Genomic DNA, 15,675 nt, shown 5'->3' with positions numbered 1-15,675 from the left:
ATTTACTAGATATGCATGTAGCAAAGAAACAATAAATAATTTAATTTATAAAATAAATTTAGTCGTGGATATACAGCAAAAATGTATGTCCTTTAAATGTATGTTTGTATGCTATGTGTATTTTAATCACTTAGTAGCATGCTAAAAATCAAGACTCTAGCTTAGTGATTGTTAAATTTGGCTTAAGTATGCTTCTTCTCAGAATGTAGTTATGGTTTTAAAGGTTATTGGCATCTGTTTATGAGACATCACTCTAAGACATGTGCATATGAATGGATAGAAATTTATTCAGACAGAAATAATGGGCAGTTTACTATGTAAGAATTAATCTTATTTTATAAATCTGCAATTAATTTAGATTTAAAACTTTTTAATATTAACAATGTAATATATGAGCAAATATACTGTAAAGCATAACTTAAATAATTTGATTCCATGTTATGTTTCTCCTAATATTATTATATTTTATTGTAAAGAGAAAAAAATAAGACAATTTCAATATAGGTTATTTGGAAAGTTACAATAGTTTCTCTCATAACCAAAAAATGAAAACAAAACTTTCAATGAAGAAAGTTATATTAAATTAGTGATTTTTTAATGACATGTGAAAGGAGAGAACTTCACTCGTACACTGCATTGACTAAAGCTGGGTTATTAGAAGTTTCATGTTGCCTGTACTTTACTTCTCAAATGTTGATTGAATGTAACACAGCAAGCACACATATGAACCTCTCACTTTAAATGATTAAACATCAAAAATAGCTAACACTAAAAATTTCAGAGTTTTTATTTTATGAAAGAATGAGCATGCTTGTATGTAAATGCATTTACTTCATTAGAAAGTACTACCAGCCATTTCTCAATGTCCAATTGTATTTTGCATTAATAGGCAAACTAAATTTGAAGAATGTGTTTTAATCAAAATATTGCTTAATTTAAGAAGATAAGAAAATCATAGGCAGAAACATTTTGGAAATTATAAACAATTGACAAGTCCAGGGACAGGAAATATGATTTGTCTCTAAAGCTATTTAGGTCAATTTACCGTGTTTGGGACACAACTTGAAGACTGTGAGGTTTTCTACTAACCGAAGGGCCATAAGATTTATCTTGTGAATCAGACATTTTTACATGTATAACAGGTTTTGTAGTGAAAACAGAAACAATACTGGTGTCATCGAAACAAAATAAGGTACAGTCCATTAATTTTATAGTACAAATAACATGTGAGTTGGCTGTAGGTGGTCTTCCTACCCTTTCCACCTGAGAAAGCTTATTTTACGTGCTCAAACATTTCCTGACTAGTGGATCGACTGAGAATTCCAGGCTCCTTTGATCTCCAGGGTGGGGCTTTCTCTTCCACTGTCTGCTTTCATTATTTTTGTTTCCTGGTAATAGAAAGCAGGGCAATGCATGGAAGTGAATAGATGGGGAATATAAATGAAGAGGAAAACGAAAGATAGGAAGTAGAGAGGCTGATCAACTCAGATAAGTAGGTGATGAAGAGGTGGCAAGAAGAGCGATGGAGGGCACGGAAAAGGGAAAAGAAGGCATTGAGATATGTTATATACACGGAACTACTGCACAAGGATGAAGTATGCAAATATGTAATCATATAAGTCAAAAAGAAGGTGGTGGCATCTGTGATTACAAAGGAGATCTTGTTTGAATACACAAGTAGAAGCGTATTTTTATAAACAATTCACACATTATGATTTCTTTGCTCATGAATGTATGCAGTGGTCTGTTCCTACCATAGTGTTTTCATTTCACTACTTTAAAATGCCATCCACAATATTTTTTAGTCTCAGTTTTATTGTTACTAAAGTGAGTTTGGTAGAAACTTACTAAAAATATCATTCTTAGATTATTGTAGAGTGCAAATGTTAGTAACACTAGTGAATGAAATATTCATTGAAAATTGTGTTGTTCGTATTGTGTACTCAATTTTTTAATGATAATATCACAAAAATTCTGTAGTTTTTAAGTAAAATATTCTATTAAATTTAAAAGTTGTATATAAGCCAGATTTTGTGGGCATGCCTGTAACCCTAGCACTGTGGAGGCTGAGGCAGGAGGATTGCCACCTCCTTGCTCTCCTGGCCACATTCAAGGCTAACCTGAACTAGATAGCGCTTGTCTCAAAAAAATAAGCAATCAAAGCAAGAAAAGAGGCATTTATAAAATTGATTTGGGCTGGGGAGATAGCTCAGTGGAATCAGTGCTTGCCTGGCAAGTACAAGGTTCTGAGTTTGATCCCTGGTACCACCAAAACAATAAAAAATAAAAAAATAGAAATAAAAATTTATTAAAGCTTTAAAAATATTGCTTTGCATAACTGACCTATGTGTAAGTGTGTATGTGTTCCTTCTACTAATGATAGTCTATTGCCATTGTTATATTTACTATGTGTACTACTCTGAAAATTCTGGCAGAATTTTCTTAAAGTTATTTTCTGGTTCCGCATGTATTTAACATTGCATATGAAAAGATAACAGAGACTCCAACTGGGCAAAAAGTAGTTGCTTTTAAGCATACAGGTAGGTCCATCTACTCTACAAGTTAACTGGCCTCCAAAGTATAGGTAGGTAGGTAGATGGATAGATGGATGGATGGATAGAAAGATAGATAGACATGGATATATGACATTCTTTCAACATTTATAACAATTTACTGACATATTCATCTTTTCTTTTCTAAGTCTGTTTTATAGGTGGTTGAACTATCATCTGCACACACACACACACACACACACACACACACACAAAGAGGGACATAAGATAGTCTATCTTGCAAATACCATGGAATTGAATGCATTTTAAAAATAAGTAGCCTAGTATCTATTGTGCCTTTCAGATTGTATATATTTCAGGTTCTCACACTAGTGAAACAATATGATGATGGTACATGTGGGAACGGGAAAGAATTTGTTTAATGGGAAGTAAAAGCTGGGATGACAAAAAGGACAAAAAAAGGAGGAAAAAAGTTATATTTATGTACATAGGCAGGATAATTTGAATAACTGCACTGGTGATCCTTGCTGGTCTTTTTGAAAGGAACTGTTAATGCTTAAAACTTCTTTTTTCTTCTTAATTTCTTGTAACTTTTTGTTGTTGTTGTTTTGTTTTCTCAACCAGTTTTGTACATTTGTCTGGTGACCTAAACAGATAATTTGAAGATAATATCATACAATACACCATCCATTGTTAAATTCCTATTACTTTGTTTAGTGAAATTTTATGTTGTTTCAAATGCTTTTCCCCCCACTATTTTGTAATCTTTAAAGAGTAAAAGAATAAATAAATAATAAAAATAATAAATTATAATTTTCATGAAGAAATTTCTAACCAAATATTTTTGTAAGTGTATATTATTCCTTAGAAGAGAAAGACATGATATAGAAGTTGGTCTATTTTGTATGATGATAAAATGATAATAATCTCCATCAATCTTGAAGATATATGATACATTAGGATAAAATATTTGAATATAAGGAAAGCAAGATGTATAATCACCAGATGTTTTTTAAAATTATAATGAAAGTGTTTCCAAAGTTATAAAGTATAAGGCACGAGTGGAATTAAATTACATGCATCTCGCTGATCTTTACCAGATTCATTTGCAGCACGCGGTTTTCTGGAAACCCTTAGTCATTTCCGAAGTTCCTTTGAAACTAAACTCTCCTCTCCTATTGTACTTTTCTTTACTGTTCAAGAATAGTTAATTAGTTCAGCGGACTAAGCGCCTGCTTAGGCAAGTGCAGGGTCCTGGGTTCAGTCTCTGTCACTACTTGCCGCTCAGGCTCTGCCCGTGGGCCCGCTGAGCCAGGGACTGAGTCTGGGCGTGATGGCACACGCCAGTAATCCCAGTGCTGGGGAGGCTGAAAATAGGATCACTAGAGTTGAGCCGTGTAGTAAGACCTTTTACAACATGCAAAAAAAAAAAAAAAAAAAAAAAAAAAAAAGAATAGTTAACTAACTTGATAGTTCAGCTGCTGCTGATTCCTAAATTCTGTAAGACAATTTGATAATCATGCCAAGGAAACTTTTACCAGATAATTCCAATTTCAATAGCTCCTCAGCAAAGATAAGAAGCCTTAAATTCTCGACACTTCCGTGTTGGGGAAGTAGGACCAAATCTGTGCTCTTCTAATGACGTGCACTTTACTTGGCTCCGAAGCGTGATGCTCATTTAGGATCTGGTTACAACCAGTTCTGCATTTCCTGTGCCCGAGTCCTTGTAGAATTCAGACACGAGCTGTGGAATCAGCCTAGATTAGTAAATATCCATTTTGCTAACTCCTGCTTGTATTTTTTGAGTACCAGTGCAAATTTCTACATAGATTTTTTTTTCTTACTTCCCAGATACTTCTTATAAATACTCAAAGATTCAATACTTGTTTTATTATCATTACTTCATAGTTAGATGTAAAATATAGACCATTTTACAGGAATATTCTAAAATCAATTTTAAGACCATGTAAACTAAGTGCATTAAGCTTATTGAAACATCCCTCAAAATAAGTAAAATTAGGAAGAGAGTGGGTGGTGGGTGATAAGAGGAATATTTAAAATATGCAAAAGTTTCATTCCAAAATGAAACTTGTTGGCCTGTAAAACCAGTAATGCTAATTAAAATACGTGACAAAAAGTAAAACAAACAGCACAAACCACTCCAAATGTTTATACTTGGGAAATAAGGATCAAAAAAACATACTCAACATCAGCATCATCAATTATGTAACATATTCCTACAAAGTTAAGGGAGAAAGTGGCTATAGACAGAGACAAGTACATGCTATTATAATTAAAATGTATTGTTTAAGGGGAAAAATCAGACACAATTTGAAATTGTTAAGCATATATATTTACAATGAAAGTATTTTTAAACTTGTAATTATGGTGAAGAGCAACAGATTATAAATACCACTAAAAACCTGGATACATTAGTTGCGGTTTTAATTTGAGACAGCATTTGTTCACTCCCTTCGGGCTAATTGGAGGTGATTCGCTCAGTTGTCCTCATTCCTCTTCACTTTCAGTTTTCTGAAAATTACACCATTTTAACTTTGTCAGAGTGGATAATATTTACATATTATTCTGCAACCTTGCTTGGTTGGGTATTTTGTTTTTAGTTAGACACGTAGATGTTCCATGATTTATCAGCGCTCCCTTTTGGTTGGAGTGTGTGATTCTTTGGCTTATTATTCAAATCAATCGCTACTTTCTTGTATTTCACTTTTATTTTGTTTTTTTGTTAATCTTTGCATGCTTGTTTTTTTTTCTTTGCTGAGAATATTAATAGTTGTTGTCTTTCCTCAGATTTGCAAACATATTTCTCTCATGCATCTTAGCACGGGATATGCTATAAAATGCCTAAAAGAAGCCAGACATTTTTGTCCTGTTGATTAGAACAACGTTCTTAATGGATGCCTGTTATTGTTTTGCTACTTAGCTTCTTTCATTTCAGAATGTTTTCTTTTTCAAGTTATGTAAAAGCTTTCAGGTATTTCGCATTTCTTTTTTCTTCCTGTCATTCCTGTTGTTTATTTTTGTCATTTGATGTTTTTTATTCTGACACAGAATCTTGAACTTTTGCTCAGGCTGCTGTTTAAGTCATCAGTTCAAGCAATCTTTTTGCCTCAGATTTCTAAGTGTTGGGACTCTGAGCATGTACCACACACCTCACCCAACTCTCAATTTTATTTGTGAAATACTTTCCAGGAAAGAATAAGTTCAATGTTGGATAATCTTTGCTCTTCACGACTAGTATAATTTATGTAAATATTCAAAAATCCATATTCATCTTCTAAATAAAAGTAAATATCACCTGGTGTCTTTATTCCACTCCATGAGATTCTTTCTTTCTTTCTTTCTTTCTTTCTTTCTTTCTTTCTTTCTTTCTTTCTTTCTTTCTTTCTTCTTTCTTTCTTTCTTCTTTCTTTCCTTCTTTCTTTCTTTCTTTAACTGTGGATTAAACTCAGTCCCTTGCTCTTGCCAGAGAAGGGCTTATTCTACTGAGCCATCTCCCTGGCCCCTTTTTTTTCCTTCATGCAAACCTTTCCTTTATTTCTAACAACCAGTCTATTTGTGTACAGTAATGATGATTTGATTCTCAGAATCTTCTTCGCCCACAAACTTTTTCTAATCTAAAAAGATAGTTTTACAGCTTTGAGCTATGATTTCATTAAAATTATCTGAATTTTAAGTTCTAAGGCTTGAAATACTTCCTTTCTTTAGTCTGAATTATTCCTGATGAATTACAATTTGACGAGAATAGCAATATCTATGGATTGTTTGTTTGTTTGTTTTGGCTTTTTTCCCTATAGAGATTGTGGATAACAGGAAGATACATTCTAAGGCTTCTTCTGAAGGTCTAAGATGGCAACAAATGATTTGTGGCACCAAGATATGGCTTATTTTAATTCGTGGTTCTAGTGTTCTTTATGCCTCTGCAGAATTCTTCCAAAGATGTAGACAGTGCTCCATTCTTGGTAGATTTTTCCAGCAATATCTATTTTTTAATTATTCTTCCTCCATCCAGATTATATTATCTGGGTAATAACTTTCATGAATGTGTTAGCACTTCTATTTTCCTTCTAGGGATATGGGTTAGTGGATGATAGTTTCTGTATTTTATGCTGTCATAAAGTAATCTATTTTTTGTGTATTCTGCTTTCAAATTTAGAGCATAAGCTCCTGCTCTGTATTTTTTTTAAATGTATTTAGTACAGGGTCTACAGGGTCTCACTACACAGATCAGACTCATAGTGATCCTCTTGTTTTCAGCCTCCCAAGTGCTGAGATTACAAGCATGTACCACTATATCCAATCTCAGTTGCTGTCTCAGTGTGCCCCATGGGTGAGGCCAGCATGGGAGACTGGGGATTGAACCCTGGTCCTTGTGCCTGACTACACAGGTGCAGAGCTATTTGGCTGGCCCTCTGTATTTGTTGGTTGATCCTAACATTTTTGATTTTTGCAATAAATTCTTATAGTTTAATTTTCTACATAGTGAGAAAAAGAAATTATTGAACTCTTATCTAAAGTGTGATTAGATAAATTTTTTTTCTCTTTTCTTTTTCTCCTTTTCCCTCATCTTTTCTGTTTATTTGCATGAACAGTCAATCATACCCAATCTCATGTTTGAGTAGACCATTTTTCCATCATTGAATGCTCAAATGTCCTTAACTTACTTCTGTTTTATTCTGTTTGTTTGATACTCTTTCATTTTTTTTTTTTTTTTTGCTTGGAATGCCTTCAGAGCAGGATTGGCTGGCTTGAGTTGTGGAGATTGAACCACAGCAACCTGAGCCTGACAGCTTTGTTGAGCAGCCACTTAAACAACTGAGCTAAGGGGCAGGCCCCCTGGTTGACACTCTTGTAAGAAACTCAGCATTAGCTTTAAGGAATCATTTTGAAAGATAACAGAGGTAGTTCTTTGTTATTGCTGTTTTTCAAAAACTTCATCTGCTTTTCATTTCTTTTCTAGATGAACTTTATCATCAGCTGTCAAGCTTCATAAAAATTCCTGCTGGGAACATAATTATGATTACATTAAATTTGTGCTGAATGATATCTTTATAGTATCTAAAAACAGGGTTTATCATTTTTTCAGGCAGTCCTTTCTATTATTCATAAACACTGGTTATTATATTCTCTCTGTAAGCATCATAAATAAATTCCTTGTTAATTTATTATTAAACATCTAATGGTTCTTATCGATTTTGTGTACAGTTTTTCAATTGATTTTTCTGATTGGCCTTTGTGTTTGGATAGAAAGCTATACTTTATGGTATTGTAAATGTAATCTGGAAATTTTCTTGAAATTTTCTGTTTAAAGCATACTTCAAATCATTTCTGTGGCTCATCTGTCCATAATGATTTTTAATTCTACCTTATACTTAGCATACATTAAAGATCTGGTGTCCAATTTGTGGTTTTAAATAATGACTCTCTGACTTAATGGTTCTGACTTGCAAACTTAGTGAATCTCTCTGTATCTGAGTTATATCAGCTACAAAAGAAAGGAAATAGCCACCCTTAATTTTATAAGGACTACAGTATTATTGGTACTGTTAGATCAAATGAAAGTAGAAAAAAACTTAACATAATATCTAATCCTGTAAATATTATTTTATTGAATACCAAATATTAAAAAATATTAATTTACTTATGAAAGTTCATTGACTCTGCAGTGTGTAATGAGTATTATTAGAAAGGAGAATATATTTTGAGTTTGAATGCTTTATAACAATTGTATATAAGATGTAAGAAAATATCTAATATAACGGCGGAAAAGTATGGACTGAACAGTTTCCACTAACCAATGAGGAAGGAGTTGACAGTATGAGACTAGGACAAATTAAGATGCAGTTTCAGACTTGTTGATTTTATGAGATGATGCTTATGATTACTTCAGTGGCATCATGAGGCTCAGGGCTCTATCTGTTTCAGTCACACCAAAATATTACCTGGTAGTTAATTTATCACAGGAAATCAAGAAATGTTTTTTTGTTGTTGTTGTTGCCTTTAAGTTTTATATGCACTATAATTTATCAAGCTTTAATTGTAAAGTATTTCATTGAACTTGCATAATAATCCCATGAGGTAGAGCAATGTGGATAATTTTATTCCTTTCTTGCAGATGAGTATCATTGAGACAAAAACAATGTAAGTCTCAGGATTCATTAACAGAATACAGACCATAAATCACTGTTACTTTTATGTAGCCCATCTCTATTAAAATGCTTTTAATACTACTTCCCTATCAACTATTTCTATTAATTCATGCTAAATAGTTACATTCTTCATGATATCATTAGAAATATTACTTTAAGTTTGGGGAGATTTTTTTTTAAATTAGTACATGTTTGTAATTTTTTCAGCGTACAACCATTGTCAGTAGTCATTATGTATACATACTGCAATTTATATTTAACCCTCTTCTTGCTCCCTCTCCTCTAACCTCCTTCTGGGTAACCTCTGTCTTCTTTTTTGGTACATGTCAATATTACTTGTCTTAGCTTATGTTAATGCATATAGTGTTTGCATTACTTGGTTTATGAGGTTCCTGTGCATGGTTCTTTATTCTTGTTTCCCCTTCGTCTGCTCCTTAGCTTCACCCTTGTTCCCTTGGGCCACTTCCCTATTGCAAGAGATTCATCCCCTCTCTCTTTCCATGCTTCCTTCATAGTTTTCATTATTTGTACTTTGTCTCATTCGAATAAGAGTTGCTATGTGGTATTTAAGCTTGCTGGCTTAGTTTACTTCACTCCATGTTATATTTTTCAGATATATTCATTTTCCTATGAAGATCTTAAATATATCATTCTTCATAGCTAAGTATTATTCCATTAAATATAAATACCATATTTTCTTTATCCAATTGTTTGTTGATGGATATACTATCTGCTTACAGAATTTAGCTATTACAAATTATGGGGGCTGGAGAGATGGCTCAGTAGAGTGAGCGCTTCTCTGGCAGGTCCAAGGGCCTGAGTTCAATCCCCAGTTCCACCAAAAAAAAAAATTATGCTACTATAAACATTGGTATGCCTGTATCCTTGTACTGTGATATGATACTCTACTTAGAAGACCCAATAAAATGCCACCAAGAAGCTACTAGAATTAATATACAAATTCAGTGGCATAGCAGGATAACAAGTCAATACCCAAAAGCCAACAGTATTCCTCTACACAGATAACAAACACACTGAGAGAGAAATAAGAGAAACAATACCTTTTACAATAGCACCCTAGAAAATGTCATACTTAGGAATTAATCTAACAAAAGAAGTAAAATATCTAGTCAATGAAAATATAGTACTCTGTCATAGCCACACCAGCTTTTGTTTCTGATTGATTTCTTAATGATAGTCATGTTTCCAGAATAAGGTGGAAGCTTGTCATTACTTTAATTTGCTCTTTTCTAATGGCCAAAGATGTTGAGCATTTTTTTGTATGCTGTGACCCTCACAGCTCTCCATGTTCCTAGGGAAAAAAGGCAATGGCATGAGGAAATATAGACAAGGGACAAAAGCTGAGGTCAAGTGGAGTGCTCTCTCTCTCTCTCTCTCTCTCTCTCTCTCTCTCTCTCTCTCTCTCTCTCATCTCTCAATGGGAGGAGAACAGAACTACTTCCTTGGGGTACTGTTTATTTATACTTGTGATAAAATTAGTATCATGAGACACAGAGTTGCTTAGTGTGACTGATGACTGGAACTGTCTTAGCTAAAATGTTTTTTTTAGCATCAGCTGTTCCCTTCATTTCTTTCTTTTCTATTCTGTTAATAAGTAATGGGCATTTAGTTGAAATTGGAGAAGTTATGTTTGGAGGACTCCAGAGAAGCCCTTTTCTTTTCGTTTTTATGTAATTGGTACAGGGTCTCACTAAGCAGCTTGGACTCAAGCTGCTTTCCTCCTGTTTTCAGCCTCCCCAGTGCTGGGATTATAGGCATTTGACTCCATGCCCAGTCCTGGTGGTCAATTCAGCACTCCCAGGGGTGGGATGGTATGGCATGTGGTGCTAGGTATCAAACCCCACTCCCTGTGTTTGCCTAAGCAGGTGCTTAGTCCACTGAGCTATCTCTCTGGCAACCCTTTTCATTTTTAGTGAACTTATGCATTTAGGCTAAAAATTTCAGTCCAAATATTTTTTGGTACCTGTATACAGAAAATTATAACTATACAGTCCAATAATGCCTAAGAGTAGTCATTTACTAGTATAGCTGACAATTGCCAGACGTTGCTAATTATTTGAACCTTTTACAGCTAGCATGATACTATAGCATTTTTTTCCATATTTATAGATTGAAATTTTCTGTTAGATGTTCAAAACCAAGTTAAGGGAAGACCTGTATAAACAAATTCTTTGCTAACTATCAAGACAGTCTCCCCAGGAATTACCTTGGAACCAATACAGCACCTCTTAGTTCTTCTGTCAGTCAGCCATCTGGATGAGTCACAGCCATTGCTTAACCAAGTTGCTTTTTGTGAAAGCTTGAGAAATTTTGTTCTGTCCTGGTGACTCTCTGCAGGTGCACTACACATCCTTGAATCACTTTCCTCTGTGGTCTCATAATATTGATCAGAAAATCAGAGACTCAACTGAGTTATATCAGATCACAATAGAGGTACTCTAATATCCTGGGTTCTCACTGATCTCAAAGGGGCATGGCCAAATTATTGGGTAGCCTCTTAGTGCATCTGTCTCTCTAAGTTTTTGTCTCTAAACCTCAGTTGTTCAAGTCAACAACTTCTGACATTGCCAGTCTTATGGAAAACCCACTACTATTGTGGACTACTGGACTATATTGGAATATTTTGCTGAATTCACACACCTATAATATTTAAATGATAAAGGAATACCCTTCTCTGACAAAACTGAACAAAAAAAGGGGATACAAATGAACAACCATTTTGTATCTGTATAGTCAATATAGTTAGGATAGATATACATTCTCTTGATTTGGTAAATAGAAAGATTTGCTCTAATAGTGTTTGTGGACGGGATATCATGTCTGCATCTTGTACAATGAATAACCACTAAGACAACAATATGCATTGTATTAATTATTGAAACTGTCCAACTATTCAGTTTTGAAACTGTCTCATTGCTATTTGTTTCTCAATAAAATTATTTTTAAAAAGAGAAGAAAAAATAATAAACCTCAGTTCTTGAACATTCTGAAGAGAAGGTTTATGACATTATATTTAATGGAGGCAGTAAGCTTTATACTACTATCCTATCTGATTATCAAACACATTAGAACATAAAATAGAATATTTTTTTCTTCTTCTTTTTGTTTTTTTTCTGGCTCAGACCACCCTTAGGGCTGGGCTGGCACAGATGTGGTGCTGGAGATCAAACTGCCATCCCCTGCACCTGCCTAAGTTTGACTATGCAGGTACTTTCAACTGCTGAGCTATCCCACTGGCTCCTGAGAACCATTATTTTCTATCACAGATATTCTAATATTTAAATTCCTATAGAAAATTAATAGAGTAAATTTCATTATCATCAATCTTGTTTTGAAATTCTGTATCATTTGTATGGTTTTATGTTGCTTTGTTTCTGTCTTCTCATAGTTTGTTTTTGTTTTTCATCTCCTAAGTAAAAAAAAAAAAAAAAATAGAATGTTAACGAAAACATTTACATCTTTTTACACAGAAATTTAAAAATCAAAACTATACATCACTCTGAAGCATGACAATTATGATGACATTTTATAAGATAATTAATATATCATTTTGACACTGCATAATTCTTTTAAAAAATAATCTCTATATAATATATACAAAATATTTACCTAATTTGTTATCTTTTAGTGGGGTATTCATCTTAAGTTTTTGTCAAGGGCAAAGATCTGAATTTGAATGAAAAATCTTATCACAGTAAGGAATTCTTGTTCCACATGTGGAAACACTTGTGCATCTAGAATTATGCATTTCATGCATCATAAGCTTAACAATAATGAATTGTGAAAATCTTTGTTTCTTTATTTTTATATCAAGGTATCTTTTATGAAAAAAATTTATTGTGTTTTTCTAGGAAAATTTATATTTTTACAATAACTCAATGATTGGTGGTATCTCCAAAGAGACTATAGAGATCATTGGAGGCTCTTTATTAATGAACAAAGGCTAGCCACACCTCTACTCACAAATTGGAGTCCTGTCCAATAGTCTCTCCCTACTCTAAGGGATTTTTGATCAACTATCTTACTGTTTTGAAAAACAGTGAACAAATCAATTTTGATATCACTTAGCACAGCTGGTAACACAAGTGGAGGCTTGCTTTTAAATCTAGAAAATGTATTATTAGCAAGAGGTCCAAAAAACACAAGACAAAGGGGAAAGGGAAAAACTGTTGAGCTCAACATAAAACATTTGTTTACTGATATGACAGATAAGACAAATACGCACACACGCACACACACACACACAAATCATTACAAAATCAGAGTGCACCCAAATATATTTTTGACTAGATTGAATTATAGTAAATCTACTATAATTTTAGATATTTAGGACCCAGGAAGACAGCTAAATGTCATATACTTGCCTGGCAAACACAAGGATCTGAGTTTGAATCCTGGTCTCCCATGCTGTGCCAGTCCCAGAACCTTGGGCAAGATGAATCAGACCCAGAACTGGGTGGGTGACGATACCTGTAATCCCAGTGCTGGAGAGGTTGACATAGGAGGATCTCTGAGAGTTTGAGACTAGTCTAAGACCTACAAAAGTGCTCAAACTGCATACCAAGACCCTGTCACAAATAAAACAAAACAACAAAAAAAGAAATTTAGAATTATAATTTGCCTAGTCAGATTTTTTTGATTTTCAGTTACCAGAAGTTATTTAGAAGAATTTGGAAGGAGTACAACCATTTATCTATAATCAATATAATTATTTTGTGTTTTATTCTGTTTTAAGAATACTGTTAACTTTTAGCCCTGTATCTTTATATATTCTATCATTTATCTAGACCTTTGATTCCATTTGGGTTACCATCTCCTGGGAATTCGGGGTCAATTCCTTCAATAGCCCCCAGATCAGATCTAGCCTCATTTTTCTCAACTTTTTAAAATCTAGATTGATCTTACAGCCAAACAGCATCTTCTAGCAAAACACAAGCATATCCTCAACCTCAAGTTGGCTCTTTTTTTGTCTTTCTTTTACCTGAGGGAATTCCTGCTGCTATACTTGCCTCTTCTTTAGAATCTGAAAAGTTAATAGTATACAAGTGAAGTGGGAGGGATTGATTCCCCTTTTTGATTTTGTAATTGAATTTTGATTCTAAGGTTAAAAACTTAAATCCTATATTGGGAATAAGCCATCACATAGTCTCCTCTACCCTAAGAGCACCACTCTGTGAAAACAGAAACAAAGTGAATTAATTTGTCAGAAGGATAATTACAATCAATAAAACCGGGAAATCAGTCAATGTTGAATGCCAAAAGGATGAATATTTTTTATAACTACTGTTGAATTGAAGGAAAAAAGAACTATGATAGTTTGCACCTAATGACCAAAGGCATTGCAAAAGGACACCATGATTGTCAAAGGACCCTATTAGACATAGGTTGAATCATCAAAGTAAATTAATATTCATACCAATTCTGATAATCAGTCAGAGTTCATCTGAAAAATTTGAGGTATAATATTTCTTTGTTGGATAATGTGACCCAAATATGAAGAAGTTATCATAGTTTTCATCCATTAGGAGGCCATTATTAATTCTGCCATTATTTAAATTGAATGTCAAAATCAAGCAATTGTCTAAATTATAGTTCTCTCAAATTGTACTCCAAACCTTTATACATGTTTGTAAGATACAAAACCTTTTTTCTGTAACAAATAAAGTTAGGAATGTAAAACAGACAAATAACTGCATTAGGAATCAAGAGAATACTAAGGACTTGCATACTTTTTTAAAAATATCAGCAGAATATTCCATATAATGGTAAGAAGAAAATATTTAAATGAATGCAAGACAGATTTATTACATACAATCTAAAAACATAAAAATTTTGACTATAACTTTAAAATATCACTATTATCACTGAAAATTACAATTTTTGATACAAGAGGCAATGTTTTCATTTGTGAAAAATAAGCTATTTTAAGTAATCTTTTAAAAATACTTCCATTATTGTAAATGTTAGGGAAAATGTTTATCTGTAATTAAACAATTTTTTAATTGAGAATGGAAATAGTCTTTTAAATTCATCAACAGGAAGAGAAAAACTGTAAAGGCTACTTTTAGTTCCAATCATAATGGAAAGAGAGAAAACTGTTCTCTTCTGTGCAAGGCTATATCCCCAGGGAATTTCTATCTGCGTCCATACAGGTCAGCAATCTAGCACCTTTGGTACTGCAGACCTATAGTAGCCACATTCAGAAACTATCTGCATTTCTGTCTAGAAGCCCTTTATGATGGTTTTCCTTTAAATAATTAATTCTGGTACTGGTGCAGTTCCAAGATTTTAAGAACTTTGGAGGTATCTGGGTGAACTGTGGGACTCTGGTAGGCTCTGGCACTTGGGCCCTAGCATGTAGGCTTGATGCTTGTACTAATGCTGGGCCAACAGTTTAAGAACTTAGGAAAATTCTAGGCAGCTTCAGTCTGTGGGCCCATTGCTCACAGGCTTGGAGCTTTCCTAGGATCTGGTACAACCATTTAGACAATTTGGAGGACTTTGTATGGACCACAAGACTCTGGTGAGCTGCTTCCCTTGGGCCCCAAAATGCAGTCACTGAGTTTGTTCTGGTGCTGGTCCTACCTTTTGAAAACTTAGGTGGATTCTGAGTAGCCCATGGGATCCTGTAAACCTGGCCAGCAGAGTGGATTAAGAAACAAAATTTAACAATATGCTGCATATAAGAAACACATTTTAGCTGAAAAGGAAATTCACAGACAGAAAGTCAAAAATGGAAAACAATTTTCCATGCCACAGGAAACCAGAAAATAGAAGTAGCTATTTTGGTTGGTGACATTACTAACTTCAAACCAAGTGTGATTAAAAGACATACTAAGACAGTAACTACATAGTAGTTAAAAGAAAACTGCAAGAGGAAGAGACAATAATTTTAAACATATATGCAACCAATGTAGGAGACCAACCTACGTAAGATAAATTTTAGCACACATGAAAAATCAAATGAACAATAA

The 15,675-nt window shown here is 33.7% G+C and overlaps 1 protein-coding gene across 3 annotated transcripts in view; it reads left to right on the top strand.

The window, feature by feature from the left end:
• Sgcz (sarcoglycan zeta) overlaps nt 1–15,675 on the top strand; it is a 541,523-nt gene that overhangs the window by 272,132 nt on the left and 253,716 nt on the right. Inside the window, exon 1 of one of the 3 annotated variants that reach the window (XM_023717270.1) lies at nt 9,934–9,945. The exons of the other annotated variants lie outside the window; for them this stretch is intronic. Coding sequence (XP_023573038.1) covers nt 9,934–9,945 — 12 coding nt within the window. Of the gene's footprint in view, nt 1–9,933; nt 9,946–15,675 lie in introns of those variants that run through there. 3 annotated transcript variants of the gene reach the window in all.

This window comes from Octodon degus, unplaced genomic scaffold (genome assembly GCF_000260255.1).
Source record: "Octodon degus isolate 3935 unplaced genomic scaffold, OctDeg1.0 scaffold00051, whole genome shotgun sequence".
NCBI lineage: Eukaryota > Metazoa > Chordata > Mammalia > Rodentia > Octodontidae > Octodon > Octodon degus.
The sequence above is the reverse complement of the archived record's forward strand: the minus strand, read 5'-3'. Positions and strand labels throughout refer to the sequence as shown.